The following is a 25,558-nucleotide window of genomic DNA, read 5'->3' as shown; positions in this document are numbered from 1 at the left end:
AATTTTAATTTTCAAAGAAGACCCTCCCTCCTCCCTATCTGGGATTCAGCCACTGAGGCCTTCCCTTAGTTCTTCAAATGCACCAAAGGTTTCATCTCAATGATTTTGTCCCACTGCCTGAGAAACTATTGCTTCTTAATCCCTACGCCCTACCCAAGCCTGGGCTGCTGCTGCTAAGTCGCTTCAGTCGTGTCCGACTCTGTACAACCCCATAGACGGCAGCCCACCAGGCTTCCCCGTCCCTGGGATTCTCCAGGCAATAACACTGGAGTGGGTTGCCATTTCCTTCTCCAATGAATGAAAGTGAAAAGTGAAAGTGAAGTCGCTCAGTCGTGTCTGACCCTCAGCGACCCCATGGACTGCAGCCTACCAGGCTCCTCCATCCAAGGGATTTTCCAGGCAAGGGTACCCCGGCCTCTAGGGGAAGGCCAATCTCCTGCAGCAGCCCCTCCTGGAGCTGCAGCTCTCCTGTCCTGACCCCTCATCCCAAGAAAGCTGCTGGCACCAGGTTCTGTGACTGCTTGTGTTCATCCTCCAGTAGCTCCGCCCGCTCCATGGAGGGGCTGTCACCCCAGCACCCAGTATGCGACCTGACAACTAACAGGTGCTCAATAAAAAGTACTGAAATTAAGAAACACCAAAAGAAACTTGAATGAAACAAATATTAAAAAAAAAAAAGAACGTTACAATATGGAATCATAAAGAAGCAAGAAGGGTCCTTAGAACATGCCTTGATAAATTCCCCCATTTAAGATTCAGGGCCCCCATTGCCAGCAGCAAAAACTGGGATTCTTAGAACCTAAATGTTTTGCATTCCAGCCCAGTGTTATTTCAAGAGATGAGCAGAAAAACCTACAGAGATGAAGGCTGACAGAACAACAAAGCCAAAGGGAAGGGTCACGGCTTCTGAGGCGACTGAAGCAAGGAGAGAAAAGACTGCTTCCAGCAGGAAGGTAAAAAGACCTGCCAGGTTAACACAAGCAGAAAGCAGGGGGTGGGGGGAATCAATCAAAGCAAAGTTTTCAGGTGCTGGACAACAAGCAGCCCAGTTCCAGGATACCTCAGAGAAGATCTCTCTCTCCTCGTTTGTGCCCAGGGGGGCAGCGGCTGACTGCCTAGAGGGTTCCCAGCCACCGAGCAGGAAGTGTGAGGAGGCTGGGGAAGGGAGGAAGCCGCAGAGACCAGCAAAGCAGCCCCCTGGACGATAACTATTTGTGCGTTGCTAGGAAACAACTGCTTAGCAGAAGCTGACACCCTACAGTCAACATTTAAGACCTACACATAGGTAGGTCTAAGGCAGTAGACTTCTGGGGATAAAAGAGATGGGTGGTGAATTTGAAGCCAAGCCCCCTGAAGACAGCTGTGGAAAGAGGATACAGTTAAGGTGGGAGCAAGGTAAAGGACAGTCACTCCTGAGAAATCAAAACCACAGCCTCGCATGACCCATGGGAGCAGAGACCAGACCGACCTGGGCCTAAAGAGCACAGGAGCCTCTCTCACTGAGCAATTGGGAGGCTCACTGTCCAGAATTATTCCAACTCCAAGCATGTCTGCAGAAGCACCCAAGCTGTTCTAAAGAGACTTTCACAATCCAGTAAGCATGTGCCTTCATCACATGATTCTTGCTGAAGATAAATATGCAATAAAAAAAAAATTCTTCAAACTACCACCCAGAGGAAGAGAGAGCAGATACAACGAATGAGAACTTGCACCCCAAGATGAGAAATATGAGGGAAAAAAATCTGAAATAGACTATCAAAATAATTATGCATAGAATGAACAGGATTTTAAAGTAGATATCATAATGATAAAAGAGGAGAGTGAGGGGTGGGAGGAGCAGGCACGTTTGAAAAAGAACAAAGTGGAGATGAAAAATATAGACAATTTAATTAAAAATTCAGTAGCTGGCTTAAATAGCAGTTTAGACACAGCTCAAGAGAGAGTTAGTGAGCTGGAAGATTGAGCTGACAAATCACCCAGAACTCTGCACAGAGAACTAAAGACTTGGAAATCTGGGACAGCAATTAAGGCACATGAAGAATGGAATGCTCAGGTCTAAGATAAGCCCAAGAGGAATTCCAGGAAAGATTAGTGAAAATAGGGAGAGGCAATAATCAAAGAGATAATGGCTAACAACCTTCCAGAATTGCGGGGGGTGGGGGGGGGGGGACGGGTAAAGGGAATATTCAATTTGAAGTACTACAGATCCTGAACTGAATGATTAATAACAAATCCTTACTTAGAAGCCATGTAGAACACCAATGGCCAAGAAAGCCATCCGAAGAAAACAGAGGAAAAAATTAAAGATTAAATCCTGGGCCTCTCACTTAATAGACATCAGAGGCATAATGTATGCTCAATAGGAGAATGAGTCAAAATACCTGATCTGAAACCTAGCTCTGCCTCTTAGAAGGTCCATACTCCAGATAAACAGCTCCCTGTCTGATGCACAGTTTCTTACTCTAATAAAATGGATGCCTACCAGTGATGACTGTTGCAGTGCAGATTAAAAGACGGTAGTAGATAGTTAGATACAGTTACATAGCATATGACACACATACACACTTTGAAAATGGCAGCTGCTATTATTATTACTAAATTACTGCACACACTATATTACTGATATTGTTTATGCTTCTACCTCTACAGTTTAGGGCAACCACAGCCACCAGAAAGTGTGTGTGTGTGGTGGGAGTTGGGGGTGGGGAGAACCAGAAAGGAAAACGTCATAAAGGGGAAGCCCTCGCATTAAACTCTGGCTTGGCCCCTAAACCATACATTTGTGTGGCAAGCTCCAGCACAGCTAAGACTAAGGGAACCACACTGAGATTGGGGGTACTCTCCATTACTGGAGAGACAATGGGAACAGGTGGACCTGTCAATCTGAATGCCTAATGAAATAAAACAAAACAAAGAAATCAATACTCTTTGGAGGCATACAGCAGAATCCAGGGACTTTTTTACAGTACAGGCTATTCACTATACCCAGGGTACAATCCAAAGTTACTCAATAAACAATGAAAACATAAACTAGCTAAAAGAGAAAAAAGTCAAAGCAGGTTGAAAGGATCCAAATGTTGGAATTACAGACAAAGATTTTAAAACAACTATTATAAAACGCTTATGGATGTAAAAGAAAATATGCCTTTAAGGATGTCCCTGGTGGTCCAGTGGTCAAGATTCGGGCTCCCAACGCAGCAGAACCAGGTTCAATCCCTGGTCAGGGAGCTAGATTTCACATGCCACAACTAAAGAATGAGCCCTCGTCCAACCACTAAGACCTGAAGCAGCCAAATAAACACAATTTTTTTAACAAATGAGAAGAAAATATGCCTATAATGACTGAAAAAGCAATAAATCTCAGCAAAGAAATGTCTACTATAAAAAGACACCAAATAAAAGTCTAAAATTGAAACAGTATCTCAAATTCAAAAATTTACTAGCAGACTTAACAGGATAAAGATGACTAAATAATGTCCAAGAATTCCCCAAATTCAATGAAATAAATAAGGACATAAATTCAAGGATCTCAGCAACATCAAGAAGATAAATACAGTTGGCCCCTGAACACGTCGGGGTTAATCCAAATAGAATGTAAGAGTCTGTCCTCCAAATGGGAGGTTCCTCTGCATCCACAGATTCAACCAGCCACAGACCATGGAGCCCTGAAGTATTTACTACTGAGAAAAACCTGCCTATAAGTGCACCTGCACAGCTCCAATCCAAGTTCTCTGAGGGTCAATTGTACTCAGAAAACTATAGCTAGACACATCACAGTCAAAATGCTGATAACCAAAGAGAATCTTGAAAGCAGCCAAGAAAAAACAAAAAATGGCATACAAGGAGTAATGGTTGGGGTGTCTCCTGACTCCTCAACCAGAAACAGTGGAGGGAGAAGACCATGGAAGTAAACCGCTGAGGCACCAAAAGAGAAAACATCAATCCAGAACTCGACATCCAGTGACACATCCTTCAGGGAGGAAGATGAAACAAAGACACCAACAGACAAGAAACAGAAAAAAGCACACACACTAAGAATTTATTTAATACATCCTCTTAAACATTGCCAGCTAACGCAGACTACAAGAAACACTTGATGAAGTTCTGTAGGCTGAAAAAGAATGGGATCACCTGGAAACTTTACCCAGAAGGAATCTAGAGAGCTGGGAACGGTATATATATGGGTAGAAGTTTCAAAAACTATTCTTCTGCCTAATATCTTCAAAATATACATGATGGTTTAAAAGCAATACAAACCAAACATTATAACTTGGTATCATAGAATTTACAATTTTCACAATGCTATCTTTTAAACGGATAACCAAGAAGGTCCTACTGTACAGCACAGGGAACTCTGCTTAATGTTATATGGCAGCCTGGATGGGAGAGGAGTTTGCGAGAGAATGGATATATGCATATGTATGGCTGAGTCCCTTTGCTGTCCACTTGAAACTATCACAACACTGTTAGTCGGCTATACTCCAATATAAAACAAAAAGCTTTTTTTAAAAAAAGAAAGAGAAATAAAGAGATTATCAGGCCAAAAAAAAAAAAAAAAAAAGACTGTGCCTTAATGCAGGGGGTGCAGGTTCAATCCCTGGTCAGGAAACTAGGATCCCACATGTCTCACGATATGGCAAAAAACAATTTAAAAAAAGAAAAGAAAGAAAGAAAGCTTCCTTTCACACTGGTCTCTCTTGAACTGGCTCATCTTCTTTTTGAATACAGACCAGATCTCACACTCAGATCTTTACCAGACAACTTTGTCTATCTAGAATTTTATCATGTGATTTTACTTCTGTCTTATTCCCTGATGGCTCAGTTTGTAAAGAATCTACCCACAGTGCAGGAGATGCAGGCTTGATCTCTGGGTAGGAAAGATCCCCTGGAGAAGGAAAAAGCAACCCACTCCAGTATTCTTGCCTGGAAAATCCCATGGACAGAGGAGCCTGGCAGGCTACAGTCCATGGGGTCACAAAGTGTAGGACTCCCACAAGTTTCTCAACATGTTTTTAAACAAAAGAAATTAGTTGATATAAAGACAATTACAGGTGGTATATAGATAAAGCAGAAATAAGAAAAGTGGTACATAAATGACCGACTCCTGAAAATTACTGTATTTGTGTAATCCAGGGAAAATATTCCCACTAATAGGATCACATTCGTATGCAAACAATAGTGTCTTTTATTCCAAATTCTAAATGTAGGTGAACATTTTCCTTTGTGTGGATCAACATCCTGGCCCTTTCCAAAATCCTACTTGAAACCATATCAATGAGAGTATTACTATTTACTTGTAAATAATGTATTAAAATTGTTTAACTACTCCATAAAAGCAGCAGAGTTTACTGAAAAGAACATGCAAGGCCGAAGTGGAACCACTTCCCATAAAGGGAATGAAAATAGCCAGCAGGTTCAGGTTCAACTCTGATGGCATTCTGACCAGACACTGGGATTAATAACTTCTTCCTATGACATTTTAGGGCTTCCCTGGTGGCTCAGAGGGTAAAGAATCTGCCTACAATGCAGGAAACCTGGGTTTGATCCCTGGGTTGGGAAGATGCCCTGGAGAAGGGAATGGCTACCCACTCCGGTATTCTGGCCTGGAGAATTCCATGGACAGAGGAGCCTGGTGGGCTACAGTGCTGCTGCTGCTACTGCTACTAAGTCACCCCAGTCATGTCTGACTCTGTGCGACCCCATAGACAGCAGCCCACCAGGCTCCCCCGTCCCTGGGATTCTCCAGGCAAGAACACCGGAGTGGGTTGCCATTTCCTTCTCCAATGCATAAAAGTGAAAGTGAGGTCACTCAGTTGTGTGCGACTCTTTGCGACCCCAGTCACTATGATATTTTAATTTTTTTTTTATTTAAGTCTTCAAAGACAAACAAAATCAATCAACAGCCGATGAACTATGTAATAACAGCAGGGTTTCTTAGCCCCGGCAGGAGTGGCGTGGTCAGTCTCGGTTGTGGGGCTGCTCTGTATGTCACAGGACACCCCGCAGCTTTCCTGGCCTCAACTCACAGGTGGCCAGGAGCATCCTGTCCCCACTCTGAAAATAAGAACGTCTCCAGACATTGCCACGGGTCCCTAGTTGAGAACCACTGTGAAAAAGAAAGACGTGGCAGGTGTCGTTACCTGGGCAGCCCCTGGTTGAGCGGATGGTCCCATAAAGGAAGGGGCCTCAGGTCAGCAGGAATGCCCCCTTGGCCCTCCTTGGCCTCTCAGACCTCACCTCCCACTACTCCTGCCCCCACCCCCCACCCACCCTGTCCTCCAACCACGCAGCTCCTCACTGTTCCCCCAGGACTCTGGTCACTTCCCTGGTGTGGGGGGGTCATTACACGACCCGGGGCTTCCCTCTGCCCAGAGGTCTGCTTCCCAAGGTATCCTCTTTGATAACGTCCTTCTTCTCAGTTAAATCTCTGCTCCCTCATCTTCTCACTGAGGTCCGCCCTGACCACCTGATTTTGAAACTGCACGCCTCCCGCCTATGCCCCACCCTACCCTGATCCACTTCTCTCTTTTTTCAGGGACTGGATCACCTTCTGACACGGAGAACATTCTCCTCCTGCATCTACTGCTTACGGTGGGTCCACCCCCGCACCGCCGCCGCTGCACCCAGGGCAAAAATCTGTCACTGACTCTTCGATATGCCTGGCACACAGCTGGCAATCAGTAGAAGCTGCTGAATGAACGAATGCATACATGGTAAAGAACTGTCGAGCTAGCCTGCTGTGCCTTCCTGACAGTGCCAGTAACACACAAAATGGCTCCTGCTCTCAGAAAGAATTTTCTAGGATGTACATTTCTAGCCACTGCCCATAGAGCAAACTGTCTGGCAACTGTTCACAGGAATAAGGAGTAAAGGTCTAATGGACACGGTGACACCAGGAGCAACTGATTATTCTGAAGCCCCACGAGTCCAGGTCACCCAGAAACATCGGGAATCTCAAGCATTCAAGCTAGAAATGAAATATGAAGTCGGGTATGAATTTGTTCAAATTTTTTCATTATACTCTCTCACATTTGAAAAAAAAAAAAAAAAGTTACCTACCCCATTCATGAAAGCTTAAAATACTATGGAAAAGCAAAGACTTCTTAAGAAAATAGTCTCTAATACCTTCAAGGCTTCTTGGTCCCATGTAAAACATTTAAAAAACAATACTGATCATGACTGGCTTCATTTGCCATCTATGCAATGACTTTCAAGCAGCAGCTGCTAAGTTTGTGCCACGGGTTAGATTCATTGGCAAGTCTACACAGGACCACATTGACTCCTTGGGCTCTGATTGCTGGTGGCTCAGACGGAAAAGAGTCTGCCTGCAATGCAGGAGACGCAGGTTCAATGCCTGGGTCAGGAAGATCCCCTGGAGGGAATGGCAACCCACTCCAGTATTCCTGACTGCAGAATGCCATGGACAGAGGAGCCTGGTGGGCTACAGTCCATGGGGGGTTACATGGAGTTGGACACGACTGAGCGGCTAACACCTTCACTGATTTCTTACCAAAAATGACGAATAATGACAAAGGCTGAAGAGCTAAGAAGTGCTCTTTGCCTTGTAGGGGTGAGGGCCCCCTCGCACCACACCTTCTGCTCAGCACCCTGTCCGCCACTGCACATCTCCATGTCCACATAGTTCCTGAACTATAGGGTCCATGTTCCCATGACTGTGGTGCATATCAGCCAGTAGCTGTGGTGGCTACCTGCCCTCCAGTGGAACCGTCCAAGTTTAAAAACCCAGCTGACCAACTAAGAGATACAATGCTCATCCAACCAAAGCCAGAGTGGTTATGAAGCAGTAGTCTTAAGCTCACACAACCAAAGATGAGGTTGGCTCCTCTTCAGCGAGGTCCCGGTCAGTTTACAAATTATAATGGCACTATTACCCTTTGACCCTGATGCTAGGTGACTAAGTAGAAATAACAAACAAAACTCTTTTCTTGTTAACTATATTTCTGGAAGTTATAAACCTGGGGGGTGGGGTGGGAAAAAGGGTTGATAGCCTCTTCTATACTAACTGGTTACTCAAGGGTTATCTACCAAAAATAATGCACACTGTCAGTATACTCATCTTTTAAAACAGGCTGGGGCAAAGAATACATTGGATGAGGCTGCTCTGGCCAAAACACACAGTGGACATCTGTGTGCACACCAGTGCTTTTCATAAGACACCAATCTGTCTTAAAACAGGCTGAGTATGAACTAACACTTCAAATATAATGTTAGGTGGATGTGATGTATAGGTTCAAAGCACCTTAGATAACAAGCTAATAAAAAGAGGGAAAGAAAAGAAATGTTACACATCATTTTCCATCAAGAAAAGGATTAGAGGATCCACTACAAAAAAACAGAAGGTGTGTTCACAGCAGACTCATGGCAACCACCCTCTGCTCTATCCACCGTGGTTGACTTCAGGAGATGACAGTATACCATAATTCAACAGAGTACTGGAGATTCAGATGACAAAGGCATGGTCCCCAGACTCAAGGCCCCCCAGGGAACAAAGACCTTCCCACACATAACAACACACAATCCCCCTGTGACAAGAGCCATGGAGTTCAGGTATAAACAAAGCAGGGAGGAGACTGGTTCTGCTTACAGAAGGAGGTGAAAGGAGGTGTTTCCCTAGGACAGAAGGGTATTTGAGTTGGACTTTGAAGATTGAGTAGGAGTCCACCACAGAGGAAGAGAGAGGGGGTCTGGGAAAGGGAAAGAGACCATTCTGGATGAAGGGAAGAGCACAGCAGGGGAAAAAGAAAGGCTGTTGCTGCCTCGGAGTGGCTCGGGAAGCCAGAAACTTCCCACGAAGCCACCAAGCCCTGGCTGAGCAGCCACCACAGAACTGGTTGGAAGCAGAAAGGTGAGAAAAAATAAACATAGTAAAACATGCCCAGAGAGATACGTTTATTGGCCCAGACATGAACAGGGGTAGAAATGGAGGCAGGATATTAGAGCATGACTACCCCAGTAAGTGTTTTCATTAAGCGTTCCTTCTCCAGACATGCCCGGAATTTAGGGTTCTCCGTTCAACATGCCATCTTGTCACTATGACTCAGTAAGACAGGCCACCCTGGGCCAGCCCAATTAGCCACCCAATCTCAATTTTCCACTCTTTAACACAGCACTCGGGGACGCTGGTTGAGAGAAGATGACAGATGGGCCCCCGTCTGTGTCCGTTTCAAAATATGAGAAGACTGGTTGATGACAGCCGACAAGGAGTCTAGCCTTATTTGCAAAATGTGCACTTAAAAAAAAGGGGAGAGAGAGTGAGAAAACTGTATTAATGTAGAACTTGCATAATTGATAATTCCTGCGCTTCTCATTAGCCACTCTTCAATGAACAATAACTAAGTCTCTGCAAGGCCTTAAATGATTTGGGGGGAGATGAGAGTAAACCATCCATTAATGTATTATTTAAAGTGGCTTCATCCTTCTTGCTAACAGGCTTATAAATACTAATGCGAATTCTTAAATTGGAACTATTTCTAAAAGCTAGACCAGACAAACCCAACCCATCTGAAAAAGAAAGAGCATTCTTGATTCTTCACTGGCTTTGTGGAAGAAGGGAGAAGGACCGACCCCTGAACGCTGCAGGTCCTTGTTGACTTAACTAAATTTCAACAGCAAGTTGCTCAGGCAAACTTCCTCTGTATAAATGCCATTCTCTAACAAGACCCACACAGATTTATTAGCTCCTGTATGAGCGGATCCGTCTGATGCATAATATTCTCTATCACAAATCTTGGAGGGCTACTGATGGTTGTTACTACTAGCACTATGGGTTGGCTGAACAGACCGACCCAACTCACAAGACGCTGGCCTTTCTACACCTTGCATACATGGAAATTCCTCTTTGATTTGTGGCTTTAATCACAGCTTCCAAAACTTGGTCATTATTTATGAGTCTGACTTTTATACTGACGGTCAAGGGGACACACTGACTCGGGTTACCTGATAGGCAAGCCATCTTTAGCTCCCAGCTGCCATGGGCTCCACGGTGATATTACACATCTCAATTTTCCTGCCGACACACCTGGCTGGGGATAGAACTGGAGGAGGTGGGGGTGAGGGGGCCTGAGTCTACACAGCGTTAATGAGTACAAGAGTTCTGCTAGAAAATGCAGTGATTTCCCCCCCAGACATGAGGAAGATTCGAAAAGGAAAAAAGGTTGGAAAAGAAAACCAACAGCCGCTGGGGTGAGTGTTATGTGTGGGTGCATGTGTGTGCCGAGTCACTTCAGTTGTGTCCAACTATTTGTGACTCTGAACTGCAGCCCACCAGGCTCCTCTGTCCATGGGATTCTCTAGGCAAGAATACCAGAGCGGGTTGCCACGCCCTCCCCCAGGGGATCTTCCTGATCCAGGGATCCAACCCAAATCTCTTCTGTCTCCTGCACTGGCAGGCGGAGTCTTGGCTCTATTTTCTTGCTGCTCAAGATACTTGAGGCAATCAAGCAATGCAGGCCGACATTACACCACTATTCTAACAATCACCTTGGCCACGTTGCCAGGAGGGTCACCTTTCTCCTTGTGGAAAGAAGCACACTCCTCTGAGGATGTGCTAGTTCGGACACGCATTTGGATGCATGAGTCCCATGCCCGGCTCACACGTCCCACCCTGCCCTCACCTGCCCCGCTTGCTCTCCACCATCTTCCTCTTGCACTGACCCCGTCCCCCCAACCCATGGCTATGCTCTCCCTTGTGCCTCCATCTTAAAAAGCAATGCTTTTCAGAAAAGTGTATAGATAGTAAGTGATCCACATGACAAACTTTTAAACTGAATATACTCAGCTCAAGAAAGAATCTTTCTAGCTTCTCCAAACCCGCCCCCCACCATCCATGCTCCCTCCCACCTTCTGCCTTACATGTGTTGGGGGAGTCGGGGCACACTCTCCTGCCTTCTTCATCAGATCACGGAGATTGCCGTGCCATTTCTGCGCTCTGTGTAAAGAGTCACGCAGTCTCTACCTTTTGTATATGGCTTCCTTCACTGACCACTATGTGATGTTCATCTGTATTACTGAGTGGAGCTGGAGATCACTCACTCTTAGAGCTGCATTGTTTTCTACTGTGTAAACATAACTACACTTTATAATCCATTGTACTCAATGAGGACATGTGTGTGGGTTCTAGTTTTCAACGATTAAGAATAGTTAAGAACTATTAAGAACATAGTTTTCAACTACGACCCTGTCTTCTTTCCATTATTGGCTCTGCTGGGTCATTCTGGCACGTAGAATCTTGTTTCAGCATGTGAATTCTTAGTTGTGGCATGTGGGATCTAGTTCCCTGATTAGGGATTGCACAGGGACCCCCTGCATCTGGAGAGCGGAGTCTTAGCCATTGGGCCACCAGGGAAGTTCTGACCATGACTTTTTGAAAACATGTGTTCACATTTTGTTGGGCAAATAACCAGGCATGGAACTGTTGAGTCCATCTTTTTTTTTTTTTTTTTTTAAGGTTCTCAGAGTAGATACAAATAACGCAAATCTGTTCTGGGCTCTTCTATCTAAGAAGCAAAGCAAGTGATTTCAACCCCTCCAACCTCTCAAGCTGCTTCTTCTGGAAAGGGTCTGTTTTCCCTGCTAGACTGGGAGCTCCCCAAAGCAGTGCTGCTAAGTCAAGTCAGTCGTGTCCGACTCTGTGAGATCCCATAGACAGAAGCCCACCAGGCTCCTCTATCCCCGGGATTCTCCAGGCAAGAACAGAGGAGTGGGTTGCCATTTCCTTCTCCAATGCATGAATGTGAGAAGTGAAAATGAAGTCACTCAGTCGTATCCGACTTTTAGAGGCCCCATGGACTGTAGCCTACCAGGCTCGTCCAACCATGGGATTTCCCAGGCAAGAGTACCGGAGTGGGGTGCCATTGCCTTCTCCGCCCCAAAGCAGTGACCATTCCTCAAAATGCCCAAAGGCCAGCCAGCATCTGGAATACAGTGGGTGCTCAATGCAGGACCACTGAGCTACAGGACTGCAGGCAACACTGCCTCAACCCCTGCAGCCTTCCCAACTCATTCTGGCCTGGCTTCTGCTCCTTGGCTTCATAGGAGAAGTTCTCACTGAGGTCATTCGCCCATGGCCCTCCTGGGCTTGAGCCAAATCAACCGGCACCTCCCATCTGCGCCATTGCTACTCTCGCCTGTCCTCTAGGTGGGAGCAGCTCTGGGATGGGGCCCAGGGATTCTTCATCCCTCTTCCCCCAGCACCTCCCACAGGCTGGTGCCTGGGAGGCACCGGAAGAACATCTATTACCCAGATGATTTTCCAAACAGGGAAAGTGAGCACCTGCCCTCATCTCTAATTTTTTTTTCTCCAATCAGGTTAAGGCTAAGTGATGTTCTGAAGCTCAGAATTGCTTCCTCTTTCATTAGCTAGACTTTGTTGCAGAAATTTCTGCTTAAAAAAAAAAAATCTTAATTTGTGGTGTAGAAAGCCATATAAAACTCTTTTTAAACAGAGACGATTCCAGGGAATCTCTGGTGTTCACCTGTTTCTCTCACAGGAAATGGAAAATACAGAACAACTAGAGTAAAACGCATTACGATTATCAGACAGGAAGCAAGGCTGACTCGGCTCCCACCACACTGACTCTTCTGTTCCTTGCCACCCTCATCCTGTTGGAAGGAGATAGGTACATGCTTCTAATCCCCAAACACCAACAGGAAAAGTGAGACGTGAAGTCTGAGTGGCTTTTCGAGGGCTACCCAACAGGGCAGGGCTTGTGCCAGCAGAAGTCAGCTCTTCGGACTGAGCACCTTGGGAAAGGCAGCCTCTGGGCTGGCTCAGCTAATCGATGGACCGGGGCTCTGATGGGACAAAATCAAGTTTCAGAGAAAGACAAATATCATGTGATATAGCTTACAGATGGAATCTTTAAAAAATGACACAAACGAACTTATTTATAAAACAGACTCACGGACTAGAAAACAAATTTATGGTTATCAAAGGGGAAGTGGGGAAAGATAAATTAGGAGCTTGGGATTAACATATACACACTACTATATATAAAATAGGTAACCAACCAACAAGGATCTATTGTATAGCACAGAGAACTATACTCAATATCTTGCAATAGCCTATAATGGGAAAGAATCTGAAAAAATAATATATAAAAAATAAATACATAATTTAAAAGATTTATATACATACATAATACATATATAACTGAATCACTTTGCTGTACACATGAACCTAACACAATGTTGTAAATTACACTTCAAATAAACCACCCCCTCAAAAAAGGGGGGTAAAAATAGAATCAAGTTTGATTTAGAACAGAAGGCCAAATCCAGCCCACTGCCTGTGTTTGTAAATAAAACTTTATTAGCAAACAACTATGTCCATTCATTTATGTATATCTGTGAGTGCTACTTGGAGAAGGAAATAGCAACCCACTCCAGTATTCTTGCCTAGAGAATCGCATGGACAGAGGAGCCTGGTGGGCTGCTGTCCATAGGGTCGCACAGAGTCAGACACGTCTGAAGCGACTTAGCATGCATACATGGATTGGAGAAGGAAATGCCAACCCACTCCCGTATTCTTGCCTGGAGAATCCCAGGGACAGAGGAGCCTGGTGGGCTGCCGTCTATGGGGTCACACAGAGTCAGACACGACTGAAGCAACTTAGCTGCTACAGCAGCAGCATCGAGCGCTACTAGACTACAACGGCAGACTTGAGTGCTTGCATTAGGACTTCGGGCCAGCAAAGTCTAAAATGTTTACTGTCTGATCCTTTATGGGGAAAAAAAAAATTGCCCATCTCTGATTTAGAGAACAATCTAATGGCTGGATTTCATTGTATTTCCCAACTGTTAATATACTCAAGTTCCTGTTCAAACTAGTTCACTCAACAGGGAGGTTTTTACTTAATTTTTTTGACAATCTTTGATTCAAGTTTATGTAATAGTTCAGAGAAAAATTTCAGTGGTTTGGTTTAGGGATCAAATTAATATAGTTTCTCCGCCTGGTTGTGGTCCTTGAGCAGAACATTGTTACAAACCTGACCAAAGTGGGCAGGTGAAACAGAATGCTTCCTGCTCTGGAGGGTGCCTTTTATTCAAGCTTGAACATACTCCACTCCTTCTATTCCAAGAGTCTATCTGTAGTCCTCAAACTTAGCTAATCCTATTTCTAACAAAGAAACACACATCATTTGATGGCACCTAGTTTTCTTCATCAATAGAAGTATACCTTTTTCCAACTTCTTTCATAGCTACCTCTTGAAACCTGAACATTTGGAAAGAAATACACTGTCCCGCAAATACTAATACATTTTCCAAGTCTGTGTTTTGAAGCTAAATATATCTTACAATAACATGGCAGCTGAATTCAGAACTGAAATCCAGCATTAAACCCTTCATATAGACGTTTGATCATATATGAAACTTTCATCTCATTTTTAAAAACTTTTTATTAAGGAAATTTTCAAACATATGCAAAAACATAATACTATAATAAACCCCCACACCCTTAACCAGCCAGTTTCAACAAATAGTCTGCCAACTTTTCCCACTCATCTTTCTTTCCAACTTGTTGATTATTTACTGTTTGCTGCAGTATTTTAAAAGCAGACCTCACAGATCATATTGTTTCACCCACAAATGCCTATTTGCTTCTGTTAAATAAGGTCCTTCGCCGTCAAACAAAACTGTGACACCACTATCACATCTGACAAGATTAATAATAATTCTTCATATAACCTAATACCTGGGTCAAGTTTAATTTTCCCCACTGTCTCAATAATGTCTTTTTATAGCTCATTTGTTCAACTAAGGATCCACATATGACCATATATTATACTTTGTTGATAGGTCTCTTTATATCTGCAACAGAGTCCCCTCACTTTTTTCCACCCACCACTAGTACACATTTAAATTCTAATTGGTCAAGCAAGCCTTACCAGGAGTGACACCTCTTAGCCCCCACAAGCTTTAATCAACCCAGCCGCTGACAGGCCTATAAGCCCTTGAGGCAGAGATGCACCCAGCTCCACCTTCCGTGTGCAGTCTACCACCAGGACCACTGTGTCTGGCCATCTCACACTCTTTTTGCTCTCAAGAGAAGGAATTTAGGTTGCTTCAGCAGGCTAATTCACTAAAATTGTCTTTTTTGTGCTCCGATGGCCCGGAGACTGAATGATTTTGAAAAAACACGGCAATCTTTCCTGATGGCTTCTTTTTGAAGTGAGCCAATTTAATGAAGAAATCACAAAGTAAATCAGACAAGCCTCGTAATCCATCTTGGTTACCAGTAATGACATTAACTGAACACCTAGATCATGGAGGGAGGACACTAGGTTATAAAAAGGATGACCAGTGTCCCTGGCCAAGGAGACTTAGAGCCTAGATGAAATGGCTATCCCGTCAATTAGACCAAAAAAAAGTCCAAGGAAGACAACAGATGCAGAACCCACCCAAACCAACAAACTGTGCCCTCCCATTAGCTTAAGAATATTTGTGAGATTGATCTCTGTGATGGAATAAAAAGAGGAAGAGTCAGAACTAGTCAAACTAGTCTGATTGCTAGTTTTGCTAGTTCTATCATTTATGACCTATGCCATACTGAATAAGTCACTTAACCTCTCTGATTCTGTTTCATCATTTATAAAACAGGAACAATCCCGCCTACCACACAGTAGCAACCCTTAACACAGGAACAGAAAATCTTACATGAATGCCTAGTAGTAATGATGACAGCTAAAATAATAACAGTAATAATCAATGAATGGAATACTCTATGCCAGGCACTGGGCTAAGATGTCTTTTTTTAAATACTTTATTAATTAATTATTTGCTGGGTCTTAGTTACAGCTTTTGGGATCTTCAATCTTTGATGAGGCATGTGTGATTTTTTTAGGTGCAGCATTCAAACTCTTGGTTGGATAATGTGAGATCTAATTCCCTGACCAAGGATCGAACCCAGGCCCCCTACTTTGGGAGTGTTAAGTCTTAGCCACTGGACCACCAAGAAGTCCCTAAAACATTTTGTGTCTTCTGTTTCATCTAATCCTTGTATCAGTCCTATGAAGCATCTCCAGTTGTCAGGTCTTCCAGATGAAGAAAGTGAACAAAGGTGAGTGATCGGCTCACGCTGACTCAACTAAAGACAGGAAGTGGGTCACCGGACCTCAGGGTTTTTGCCATAATCACAGTGTAATAATGCCTCCCAAATACTACCACAGTAAAGTGTAAAGGTGGGACCCAGGGCAGCATAAGTTACTGGGGGGGAAAGGCCCTCTTATTATGGCTATTAATTAGACCAATTATATTGTAATTTCATAGATACAGCATCCTGAAGACTCCACATCTGTGCAATAAGGAAGCCTTGGGAGGCTCCCCGAGTGGCCCTACCCATGGCCTGGGTGTGTTCAGAGCCATGATGCTGGTTTCCTTCCTTACCGGGACAAGTCTTCAGCAGTCTCCTAAACAGTAAGTGTCACCTAACATATGTACAAATAGAGCCAAAATCAGAATTATTTTCCTATATAATCTCTTAATTCCTTTCTGTATACATATACAGAAAAGACAAAAGGAAGTTACCTGCCAGAAGAGATCCAATTGCCTGCCACCACCACCCTTTGAAAGTCCAAGCTAGCCAAGGGGAAGAAGCAACTGTGGAACTGAGACCCTGATCTACAGTTCCAGCAGATTTCCTTGCCAACAGTCAGGTGAGGAAAGCCATTTTGAACCCTCCCATCTCCCCAGAGTTCCAGAGAACACATGAGGCTTCTGTATCACCCAGTCAATGCACAGAATTGTTATGCTGTTGATTTAAACCACTAAGTGTTCAGGTAGTTTGTTAGATAACTGAAAAATAGCCAAAAAACAGCTTTTCCAGACAGGCCAAATACTAAATCTATGAATGAGAGGTGCCTTAACAGCAGCTTACTGTTGCTTATCAAGAGCAATGCTACATTCCTTCCATTTAAAGACACCCATTGACTGAAACATTTTGTAAACCCACGGCCCACATTGTACCTTGCTCCACAGTATTCAATAATTATGAATAATGATCACATCAATAATAATGGCAGGTAATATTTACTGTTTCTTATGTACAAGACTTCATGCTAAACCTTTTATTTTTTATATATTTATTTGGCTGTGCCAGATCTTAGCTGCAGCACACAGGATCTCTGATCGTCATCAAGGCATGCAGGACCTTCTAACTGCAGTATGTAGGATCTTGAGTTACGGCATGCAAACTCTCAGTTATGGCATGTGAGATCTAGTTCCCCCACCAGGGATTGAACCTGGGCCCCCTGCATTAGAAGCACAGAGTCTTAGCCTCTGGACCACCAAAGAAGTTCCTAAACCTTTTATTAGTTAACCTCTACTAAAGCCCTCTGAGGTGGACCATTATTATGCCCATTCTACAGATGAAGCCAATGAAGCTCAGAGAGGTACAGTGACTTGGCCAGGATCACACAGCCAGTAAAGAGTGGCTCAGGACTTCACCCTCTGGCCATCTGACTCCAGAACCCACAACCACTGGCCCCTTCAAGGGTCATTTTACTTTAATAAAGTTGCCGCCTTCTGAAAGAAATAGTGTATAAATTACACATGTTTTTGAAAGAATATGTGTATTCAGCAAGGAAATGTGTATTCTTTCAGAAATATGTCTATAAATAAATGTGCCTGACCTATGGTATTTTCAGTAAACCCTAGTTCTGGTTAGTAGGAAACTTGTAGATGCAGAAGGAAAGAACACAGTAAGCCCCATTGATGTTGGTTACTGTGATGGTTTGTACAGGCTTCCTTCATCAGCAAGCACCCAGGGTTTGGTAATTATCTGTTTACAAGTTGGCTCTCTTCCAGGCCTGTGAGAGCCGTCACAGTCTCAGGTTCATCTTTGTAGGTTCTGGGATCGGCACATGGCCTGGCCCAGAAACAGGAGGTCCTCAAGAAAAGTTTGCTGAATGGAAAAGAAATGCTTCATTCACCACCAGTGCGAACTTGCCTAAACAGGTACATCTTCTCCACCCATCAGTCTTTAAAGTGATTCTAAAGGAAAGGGCAGGAAGGTACAGGAGGGAGACCCATCGGAGAAAGGCAGGTACCTGTGGGCTCCTCAATGGGCTTGTGGCCAAGACACTGGAGAAGTCTGTGCGAGTCTGTGGCCGGCCACACGTAGAGCCGGACCTCCCAAACTCCCCGGCATTCTGAAAAGTCCTGGGGGACAATTGGAGACCCTGGCTGGAAGACCCCCGACCCCGGAGGGGGCCACGCCTCCTCCCGCCGGGAATCGCCAGGATGAACGAAGCACTAGCTCTCCCGGGCCACCGCAGGAGGAGGAGGAAGAGAAAGAAAGTAAGAGAAAGTCAGAAGTTTTCCAACAAAAATCCTCCCCACTGCGGGGAGGGCTCCCGGTCCTCTACCGCCCCCGCCCAGTGAGGAGGGACCGCCACAAGTGATCAAGGCAATTGGGGGTCCCCCTATTCTGGTTCCAACACGAAGAGCCCAGCCTGTAGATCCCACATCCGCCTTCTGTGCACCCCTAATTCTGCGAGAAGTTCCCAGGGAGGGGCGGGATGCCCCAACTGTTACTTACAATCGTCCAAGTCATCCTGCAAGTCCACAAAGTACAGGGACATCTCTGAAAACCAAGAGACACACAAGGAGTTACGAGGGGGCTGCGGCAGGTGGGCTCAGGGATTGTTGTGGGGGTCCTCGGGCCTCGGGGGTTGTTCCGGCTGAAGGGGAGGGGGCGCCCCAGGAGCTGGACCCCATTCACCCGCCATCTTGGGATGACCTGGAGGCGGGGCCGGCGCCTGAGGGGCGGGGCCTGAGTGATAGGGGCGGGGCATATGGCTTAGTGTTCCGCCCCCTCACTGCCAGCCCCGCCCTCGAGCCCGGGCCTCCCCGCAAGCCTCGCTGCGCCGGCCGGCCCCGCCCTCTCGGCGAAGGTGGCTGCCGAAGTGGGCGGGGAGGTCAGGTGACCCGGCCGGCGTCTCAAGATGGCGGCTGCGGTGGCCCCCGGGAACCCGCGGCACCGTCCGGGCTGCTGAGACGGACCCCGCGCGGCTGGCGACGGACGGGCCGGGCCGAGGGCCAGCGAACGGGCGGCCGCCGCCTCTGCGCGCCCCGCGGCCGGGGCTAGGCCGTGCGGCGGCGGCGCCGGGGGATGCTTGTGCTGGGCCGGGCCTCTCCCTTCTTAACTTAGGGCGGCGGCGGGCCCGCGCCCCTGGCTCCCAGGCCATGGCGCTGAGGGAGCTCAAAGTGTGTCTGCTGGGGGTGAGTGGCGGCGAGCCGACCGGGAGGGCCGCGGGAGGCCGGGCGGGCCGCAGACCAGGGCGTGCCCACGTCCCCTCCGCCCCTTGCCCCAGACTGGGTGCGGGACACCGCCTACCTGTCCGGAGCCTCGCTTCTGCCCCCTGGGCCATCCCGCCCACCTGGCCGCACCCTCCTGAAGGATTTTGCTGTCGGTAGGGTTCACCCTTGCCCCTCCCTGGTGCCCAGGGACTCTTCCTGCCCCCCAAAGGGTAAAGAGTCCTCCCTGCCCTTCCATTGCTTCTGGGTTAAGAGCAGTCTTAAATAGTTTTCCTAGGTACTAGTTAGGAGTTGGCCAAGGTTTGCAAAGTAAGACTAGTAACAGGTCTTTTGTTTTACAAGCAGCATTAGTCTGCTTTCCTGTCTGCTTGGTGTTTTTGAACTTGTGGAATATCCCTGATACTTAACGCAGATTTACCTTCCTGGGGTGGGAGTGGGACATTCAAATCAAAAAGCCCCCAAAACTGGTTTGAAGCTTCAGCTGCCTAACTTGTCAAGGCAACTTTGCGATTTCAGAGCATACTTTCTGAAGTTGATGCTCTCTTACCAGAGTTGCCGCTTTAAAGACTGAGAAAGATTTCAATAACTTAGTCTTACCCCTTCCCATATTGGGTGGGGCTGGGATGTATCAGGAATTACTCAGAAGTAGTTCAAGAGTTCATTCTTAACGTAGACTTGTTAGAGATCAATTGGGTTTGTCACTTTGCACACTACGCAGAAACTTGGGGTCTTTCAGAAGATCCTCACATCTTTTGTAAACTCAGATATCCTCTCCTACAATACATTTTGAAATCTTATCATTACTCCGCTGAATTTTTATGAAAACCTCCTTTGCGTTTCTTTAAAATTCACCTATCCAGGATGATTTTTCCAAAATCCTGAACTTGGGGCACAAGGCAGTTTTTGGTATGTGCCAGCAAGTAACTTCTTCTTCTTCACCTCTCTCGTTGTATTTCAGGATACAGGTGTGGGTAAATCAAGCATTGTGTGGCGGTTCGTGGAAGACAGTTTTGATCCGAACATCAACCCAACAATAGGGTAAGAGGTTATGTTTACTGAAAATGCATCTAAAGGTGTACTGATAAGTCCTTTCAAACAAAGGTGTGTTACAAGGGTAGGCATCCCCGTTCTAAAAGCTAGTGAATTTGGAGACAGTGATTACCATCATCTCGAGAAGAACTTGAAACAGTAGAGCAAGGATTGATGTGTTTTAGGAAAATCATCTTTTAACTTGTGAGGAGTGAGAACTTGAGAGTGAAAGTATGGAATTAAAGTTTTACTTATTAGAATATACATAGAGCCTTCAATCTGTGAATAGGAACAGCAGATTTCACCTTGAAATAAGGCAGAAGAAATAGATCTTAATGCTTTTTTCCTCTGGCATGTCAACTAAAAGATACTTTAGATGGCTTTAGCTCTTCCTGAAAAATAGTTTGAAGTCTGAACCCTTCTTACACATTTCAGCACTATGGCTGCACATTCCAGTAGCTGTGATGAATTAACAGAGTAATATCAAAATGTAAGCCTTTTGGAGGTACCTGGTTCATAGGAAAAGTGAAACTGACTGGCTATAGGTTTTTGACTCTAAATTTTTCAGGCTGTTTAAACTTCGTACTGTTAATACTTCCTCTGTAAGAAGTTGTGTTTTGTGTCTTTTAATACTCTTGTTAAGCTTATAAAACTAGGTAGCTGCTATGCAAAGCCTCACCCAATTGGTTGTTTCCACTTAAAGAAAAATTCTGTTCTGCCTAATGGGGACATAATTCACAGCGTGCACGTCCACATTTGAAGGCGTTAAGATGAAACCACCACTGACTCTCTGAAGTTCGAGTGACTTTGAATGTTCTTCAGGAAAGGACTGGGCATGTCTGCAAGTTTGATGTGTGAACTCATCTTCCTCTAGGCCTGCCTGTCACTACCTGCGTGGGAAAGTGAAGGGACAGGAAGTGCCAGTAGGCCCTGCTGCTGCCTCAGGGAGCGACACTCCTCACACTAGTCAGCGCCTCAAGCCCCACCGCCAGCTCGGTTAGAGGTGCCGCCTCGCCAGGGAAGAGGGGGGCTGACAAGGAGGTCTGTGGCCCTGTCCTGGGCGGCCAGGCCTCCCTGTTTGGCCGCGCACCCAGTCCCTAAGCCCAGCTGTCTTCCCCATTTAGTCTGGGTGAATGTCTCACAGAAAGAGCGATTTGAGGCTTTCCCGTCATCTCCTCCACCCTCCCGTTTCTCTATCCTTGGCACATGTGTTCCTCCTTCACAATCAGCCCCACACACGCCTGAGCTCGGGAGCAACCCCCAACTCCTTCCCCAGCCCTGCTCCCCTTAGACAGGGCCATTCCCCAGGCCTGCTGGGCAAACTGGGGGCTCTGGAACAAGAGCTTACTGCTTCTTCAGCCTTCTGCCAACCATCCCACCCCCCTGCTCTGCTGAAATCACCTTCCCTCAGGACCTGCTTCCGTCTCACTGACAAAGCCAAGGGCTGTTTCCTTTCATTATTGCTCATCCAGTGCCGGCTGTATGCCAGATGCTAGCCTGGGTGCTGGTGATTCGGAGCAGGGCTCAGCAGACCATGGCCTTTTGGTCCACCTCTCAATTCAAAGGTAAAGCCTTACCGAAACACAGCATACCTGTTCATTTATACGTGGTCTCCACTGCTTTCCGGCTCAAGGGCAGAGTTGTATAGCTGTGACTGAGACCCCATGGCCCACAAAGCCCAGAGTATTATTTAGAGCTTTTCAGGAAAAGTTGAAAAGCCCCTCCTGCCCTCAGGTACCTTCCAAGACGGAGAGAGACATACTGTGTAACCAAAGCACAGAAAATGAGTTCTTTGGCCATTTTCTGTGCTCCGAAGGAGGAATGTGGAGGCCTGGTGAGAGCATGTAGCCAGGGCCTGACCCTGGCCCAGGGCTCTGCCAGTTCCCAAGGTACCTCACGGTGAAAATATGAGGCACTTAGAAGCCCTGACATCTCAATATTGATAAATGAGTAGATTATATTTCAGAAGATAGTCTAGAGACAAAAGTTTTTGAAGAGTGAAAGGGAGCTATTGGCGATGTTTAGGGCAGTGAGTCGCATGGGGGACAGGGCATGTTGGACGGGTGGCCCAGAGGCTGGACAGGCTGCGGGCCCAGGCCACGGGTGTTCTTTCTCTCCCTGTGTCTTTGCATGCTCTTCAGTCTTCTGCCTGCCCCTCCTCTGCTGAGTTCACACCCATAGGTCTTCCTCGTGCATCCTGCCTGACTCCTCTGTGCCTTTCCCAAACATACTGGAGCTCCGCATATCTGTGACTAAGCTCAGGAGCTCCCTGTCAGAGGCCTGGCCCGCTGCTCCTCTTTCCATGGACCTTGTGGTAGAGAAAAGGACCAACGTGTCCTCAGGTACTCAAGCCAGAATCCTGGGCATCCATTCCAGATCCCCCTCCTACTGTCCCTTCTCCCTGAAGCCAACATGAGTCACTTGCTTCTGTCCAGGACTCCTGAATATCCTTTCATCCCTGCTGCTTTGTTGACTTCTAGACCTTCATCTTCCCTGGTGGTGGTCCAGACATGGACACTGCCACCTGCCAGCTGGTTAACTCTGAATCTGTTTCCCCATCAGCAAAATCGTAGTAATAACTGGCACCAACTCCATATGAGATACTCCTTTTCAAATGTTCAGCTAAGTGCCAGGGACACTGGGGCTCAATACATGATAGCGTTTTTAAAATATTTAGATCTTATTAAAACCTTTCAAAATTACTTTTACCAAAGCAATGTGTGTGTGGTTTTTTTCTGTAATAGCTAAGTATTTTTTCTTAATAGTTAAGTATTAACAGTTCCCTGGTCCACTCTGACTCACTCCCTAGAGGTTTCTACTTTTGTGATGGTTTTAGCTGTTTTTTTCTGATCTGTCCTCCAGATTTTTTCGTTAACACGCATGTACTGCTAATTCTTGATCCTTTCTCTTCTCCCCCACCCCATCCCCCAATTTGAGGCATTATCTAGTGCTTGTTTTCTTGGGAGATGGGAACTTATTAATCCTGCTTCTCTTACCTCTCCCTGCTTCATTTGCCCTCCTCCTCTGTGTTTCCATTAAAGCTCTACCACTGAGCGGCAATGTAGCGTTTAGACTGCAAGGTCTCCAGCCAGTCTAGCTGCCTTCACATCCCAGGTCTAACACGTAGTTGCTCTGTGGCCTTGAGCAAAGTATTTAACCTCTTTGTGACTAAATTTGCACATTTGGGATAATTGGTTGCCTCTAATTACAGAGTTGTGAAAATCAAGTTAAAATACGTAAAAAATTACTTAGAATGGTACTTTCATATGGTAAGCATATGTTATTTCTTAGCAACTGATATTTTTTGATAAACTTCTAACACTATAGGTTTTTTAAACTGTATTTAAATGGAATTGGTAGATATTGTTTTGTATCTGCTTATTCGATTCATACTTTGTGAGGTTCATCTATGTCATTTCATGTAATGATGGTTTATTCTTTTTCATCTCTGTACAATAAGTATCCCATTGGATAAATACACCACAGTTTATTCTACTGTTGGAATTGTGGTTGTTTCTAGTCAGGGTTTGGGAATTGGCAGGGAAATTCCTGGCTCAGAAGGAATATGTATCTTAACTCTAGTAGATGTCTTCTGAAGTATTGTGTCAGTTAATGTTCCTGCCAGCAGTGTTTGGGAGTTCTGGTTGCTTCATATCTCCTACAACATTAGATGTCATCAGTCTCAAATTTTAGCTGTGTTGGAGGATTGGTGGTACTGCCTTATTCTGGTTTTAATTCCTGTTTCCCATATGACTACAGCTACTGAACACATTTTCATATCTTTATTGGTCATCTGGATACGTTGCCTGTTTGAGAATCTTGTTCATTTTTCTATTGAGTTGTTAGTCATATTCTCATTGACTTACAGGTGTGATGTATGTATTCTGGATATTATAAATTCTGTAGTCATTTGTTGCATCTGACTATTGCAGATACTTTCTCGCACTCTGTGACTATCCTTTTCACTCTCTGGATCTTTTAATGAAGGGTTGTTACTTTTAATATATCCATTTGATCAGTCTTTCAATGAAAGATATTATGTTAGTGCTTTTTATGTCCTTTTAATAAACTTTGATTTACCAAAATCATGAAAATACACTCCTGTTATCCTATAGAAATTTTGTTTTGCTTCTCAGATTTAGATTTAATTTTTACCTAGAATTAATTTCTGTATGAAAAGTAAAATTAAGTTGTGGGGGATTGTCTTTTTTTTTTAATTCCAGCAGAGATTTACATCTCACTTTTTTTTTAAGATTATCCATAATTCACTGTTGTGTACTGAGAGCTGTGATTGTCAAAAATTGATCATCTGTATTTATAGTGCACTTTTTATGGATTTTTTTTATTGTATCCCATTGATCTGTGTTTTAGTTTTTTTATAATTTTATTTATTTGTTTTCATTTCTGACTGTGCTGGATCTTCGTTGCCGCCTGGGCATTTCTCTAGTTCCAGCAGGCAAGGACTACTCTTCCAGTTGCGATGCACAGGCTCTCGTTGCAGTGGCTTCTATTGTTGTGGAGCACAGGCTCTGGGGTGTGCGGGCTTCAGTAGTTGCAGAACCTGGGCTCATGAGTTGCGGTTCCCTGGCTGTAGAGCACAGGCTCAGTAGCTGTGGTACACGGGCTTAGTTGGTGGGTGGCATGTGGGCTCTTCCCTGACCAGGGATTGAACTCTTATCTCCTGCATTGGCTCTCAGAGTCTTAGCTGCTGAGCCACCAGGTAAGACCCGATCTGTGTTTTTAATTGACTCACTAAAGTATAGTTTACATACAATAAAATGCACCCATTTTTAGTGAACATTTTGATGAATTCTGACAAATTGGGGAAGGAAATGGCAACCCACTCCAGTATTTTTGCCTGGAGAATCCCATGGACAGAGGAGCCTGGCTGGCTACAGTCCATGGGGTCACAGAGTTGGACACGACTGAAGCAACTTAGCACGCAGCATACGTGTACTTGTATGTATACATCCGTGAGCTCATCACTACAGTCCAGATGTAGAACGCTTCCATCACTCCAGCCTGTCCCCTTTTGCCCCAACCTGTATTTATCCCAATCCCTACCACAGGCTCCAGGCAACCACTGATAAGCTTTCTGTCTCTACAGATTATATGGAATTTAAAGTTTCAGTTGTTTGTTCTTCGCGTGCAAACATAAAGTTGACCTTGTGTCATGTGACTTGGCTAAATTCAATTAGTTCAGACATCTTTCTAATAGATTCCTTGAGATTTTCTTAGGTGTACCGTCATGTCA

General features: G+C 45.3%; 2 protein-coding genes across 19 annotated transcripts in view; one reads left to right on the top strand and one right to left on the bottom strand.

Moving 5' to 3' along the window:
• The window catches only part of LOC102274620 (serine/threonine-protein phosphatase 4 regulatory subunit 1-like), a 74,153-nt gene extending 55,384 nt beyond the window's left edge, over positions 1–18,769 (bottom strand). For 10 of the 18 annotated variants that reach the window (XR_011466556.1, XR_011466553.1, XR_011466552.1 and 7 more), the window contains exons 1-2: positions 18,557–18,769; positions 18,066–18,276 (exon numbers count right to left, since the gene is read on the bottom strand). Coding sequence is in view for 5 of the 18 variants with exons in the window: in XM_070381495.1 (XP_070237596.1) it covers positions 18,066–18,177; positions 18,557–18,571 (127 nt within the window). In the remaining 13 variants the exon portion in view is untranslated. The remainder of the gene's footprint in view (positions 1–18,065; positions 18,277–18,556) is intronic. The other 8 variants (XR_011466562.1, XM_070381495.1, XM_070381496.1 and 5 more) reach the window with 2 other exon arrangements.
• A 151-nt stretch (positions 18,770–18,920) lies between these two features.
• The window catches only part of RAB22A (RAB22A, member RAS oncogene family), a 53,471-nt gene continuing 46,833 nt past the window's right edge, over positions 18,921–25,558 (top strand). Inside the window, exons 1-2 of the mRNA XM_070381494.1 lie at positions 18,921–19,239; positions 20,234–20,313. Coding sequence (XP_070237595.1) covers positions 19,204–19,239; positions 20,234–20,313 — 116 coding nt within the window. The 5' untranslated portion in view covers positions 18,921–19,203. The remainder of the gene's footprint in view (positions 19,240–20,233; positions 20,314–25,558) is intronic.

The sequence above is a fragment of the Bos mutus genome, chromosome 13 (assembly GCF_027580195.1).
Source record: "Bos mutus isolate GX-2022 chromosome 13, NWIPB_WYAK_1.1, whole genome shotgun sequence".
NCBI classification, from domain to species: domain Eukaryota; kingdom Metazoa; phylum Chordata; class Mammalia; order Artiodactyla; family Bovidae; genus Bos; species Bos mutus.
The sequence above is the reverse complement of the archived record's forward strand: the minus strand, read 5'-3'. Positions and strand labels throughout refer to the sequence as shown.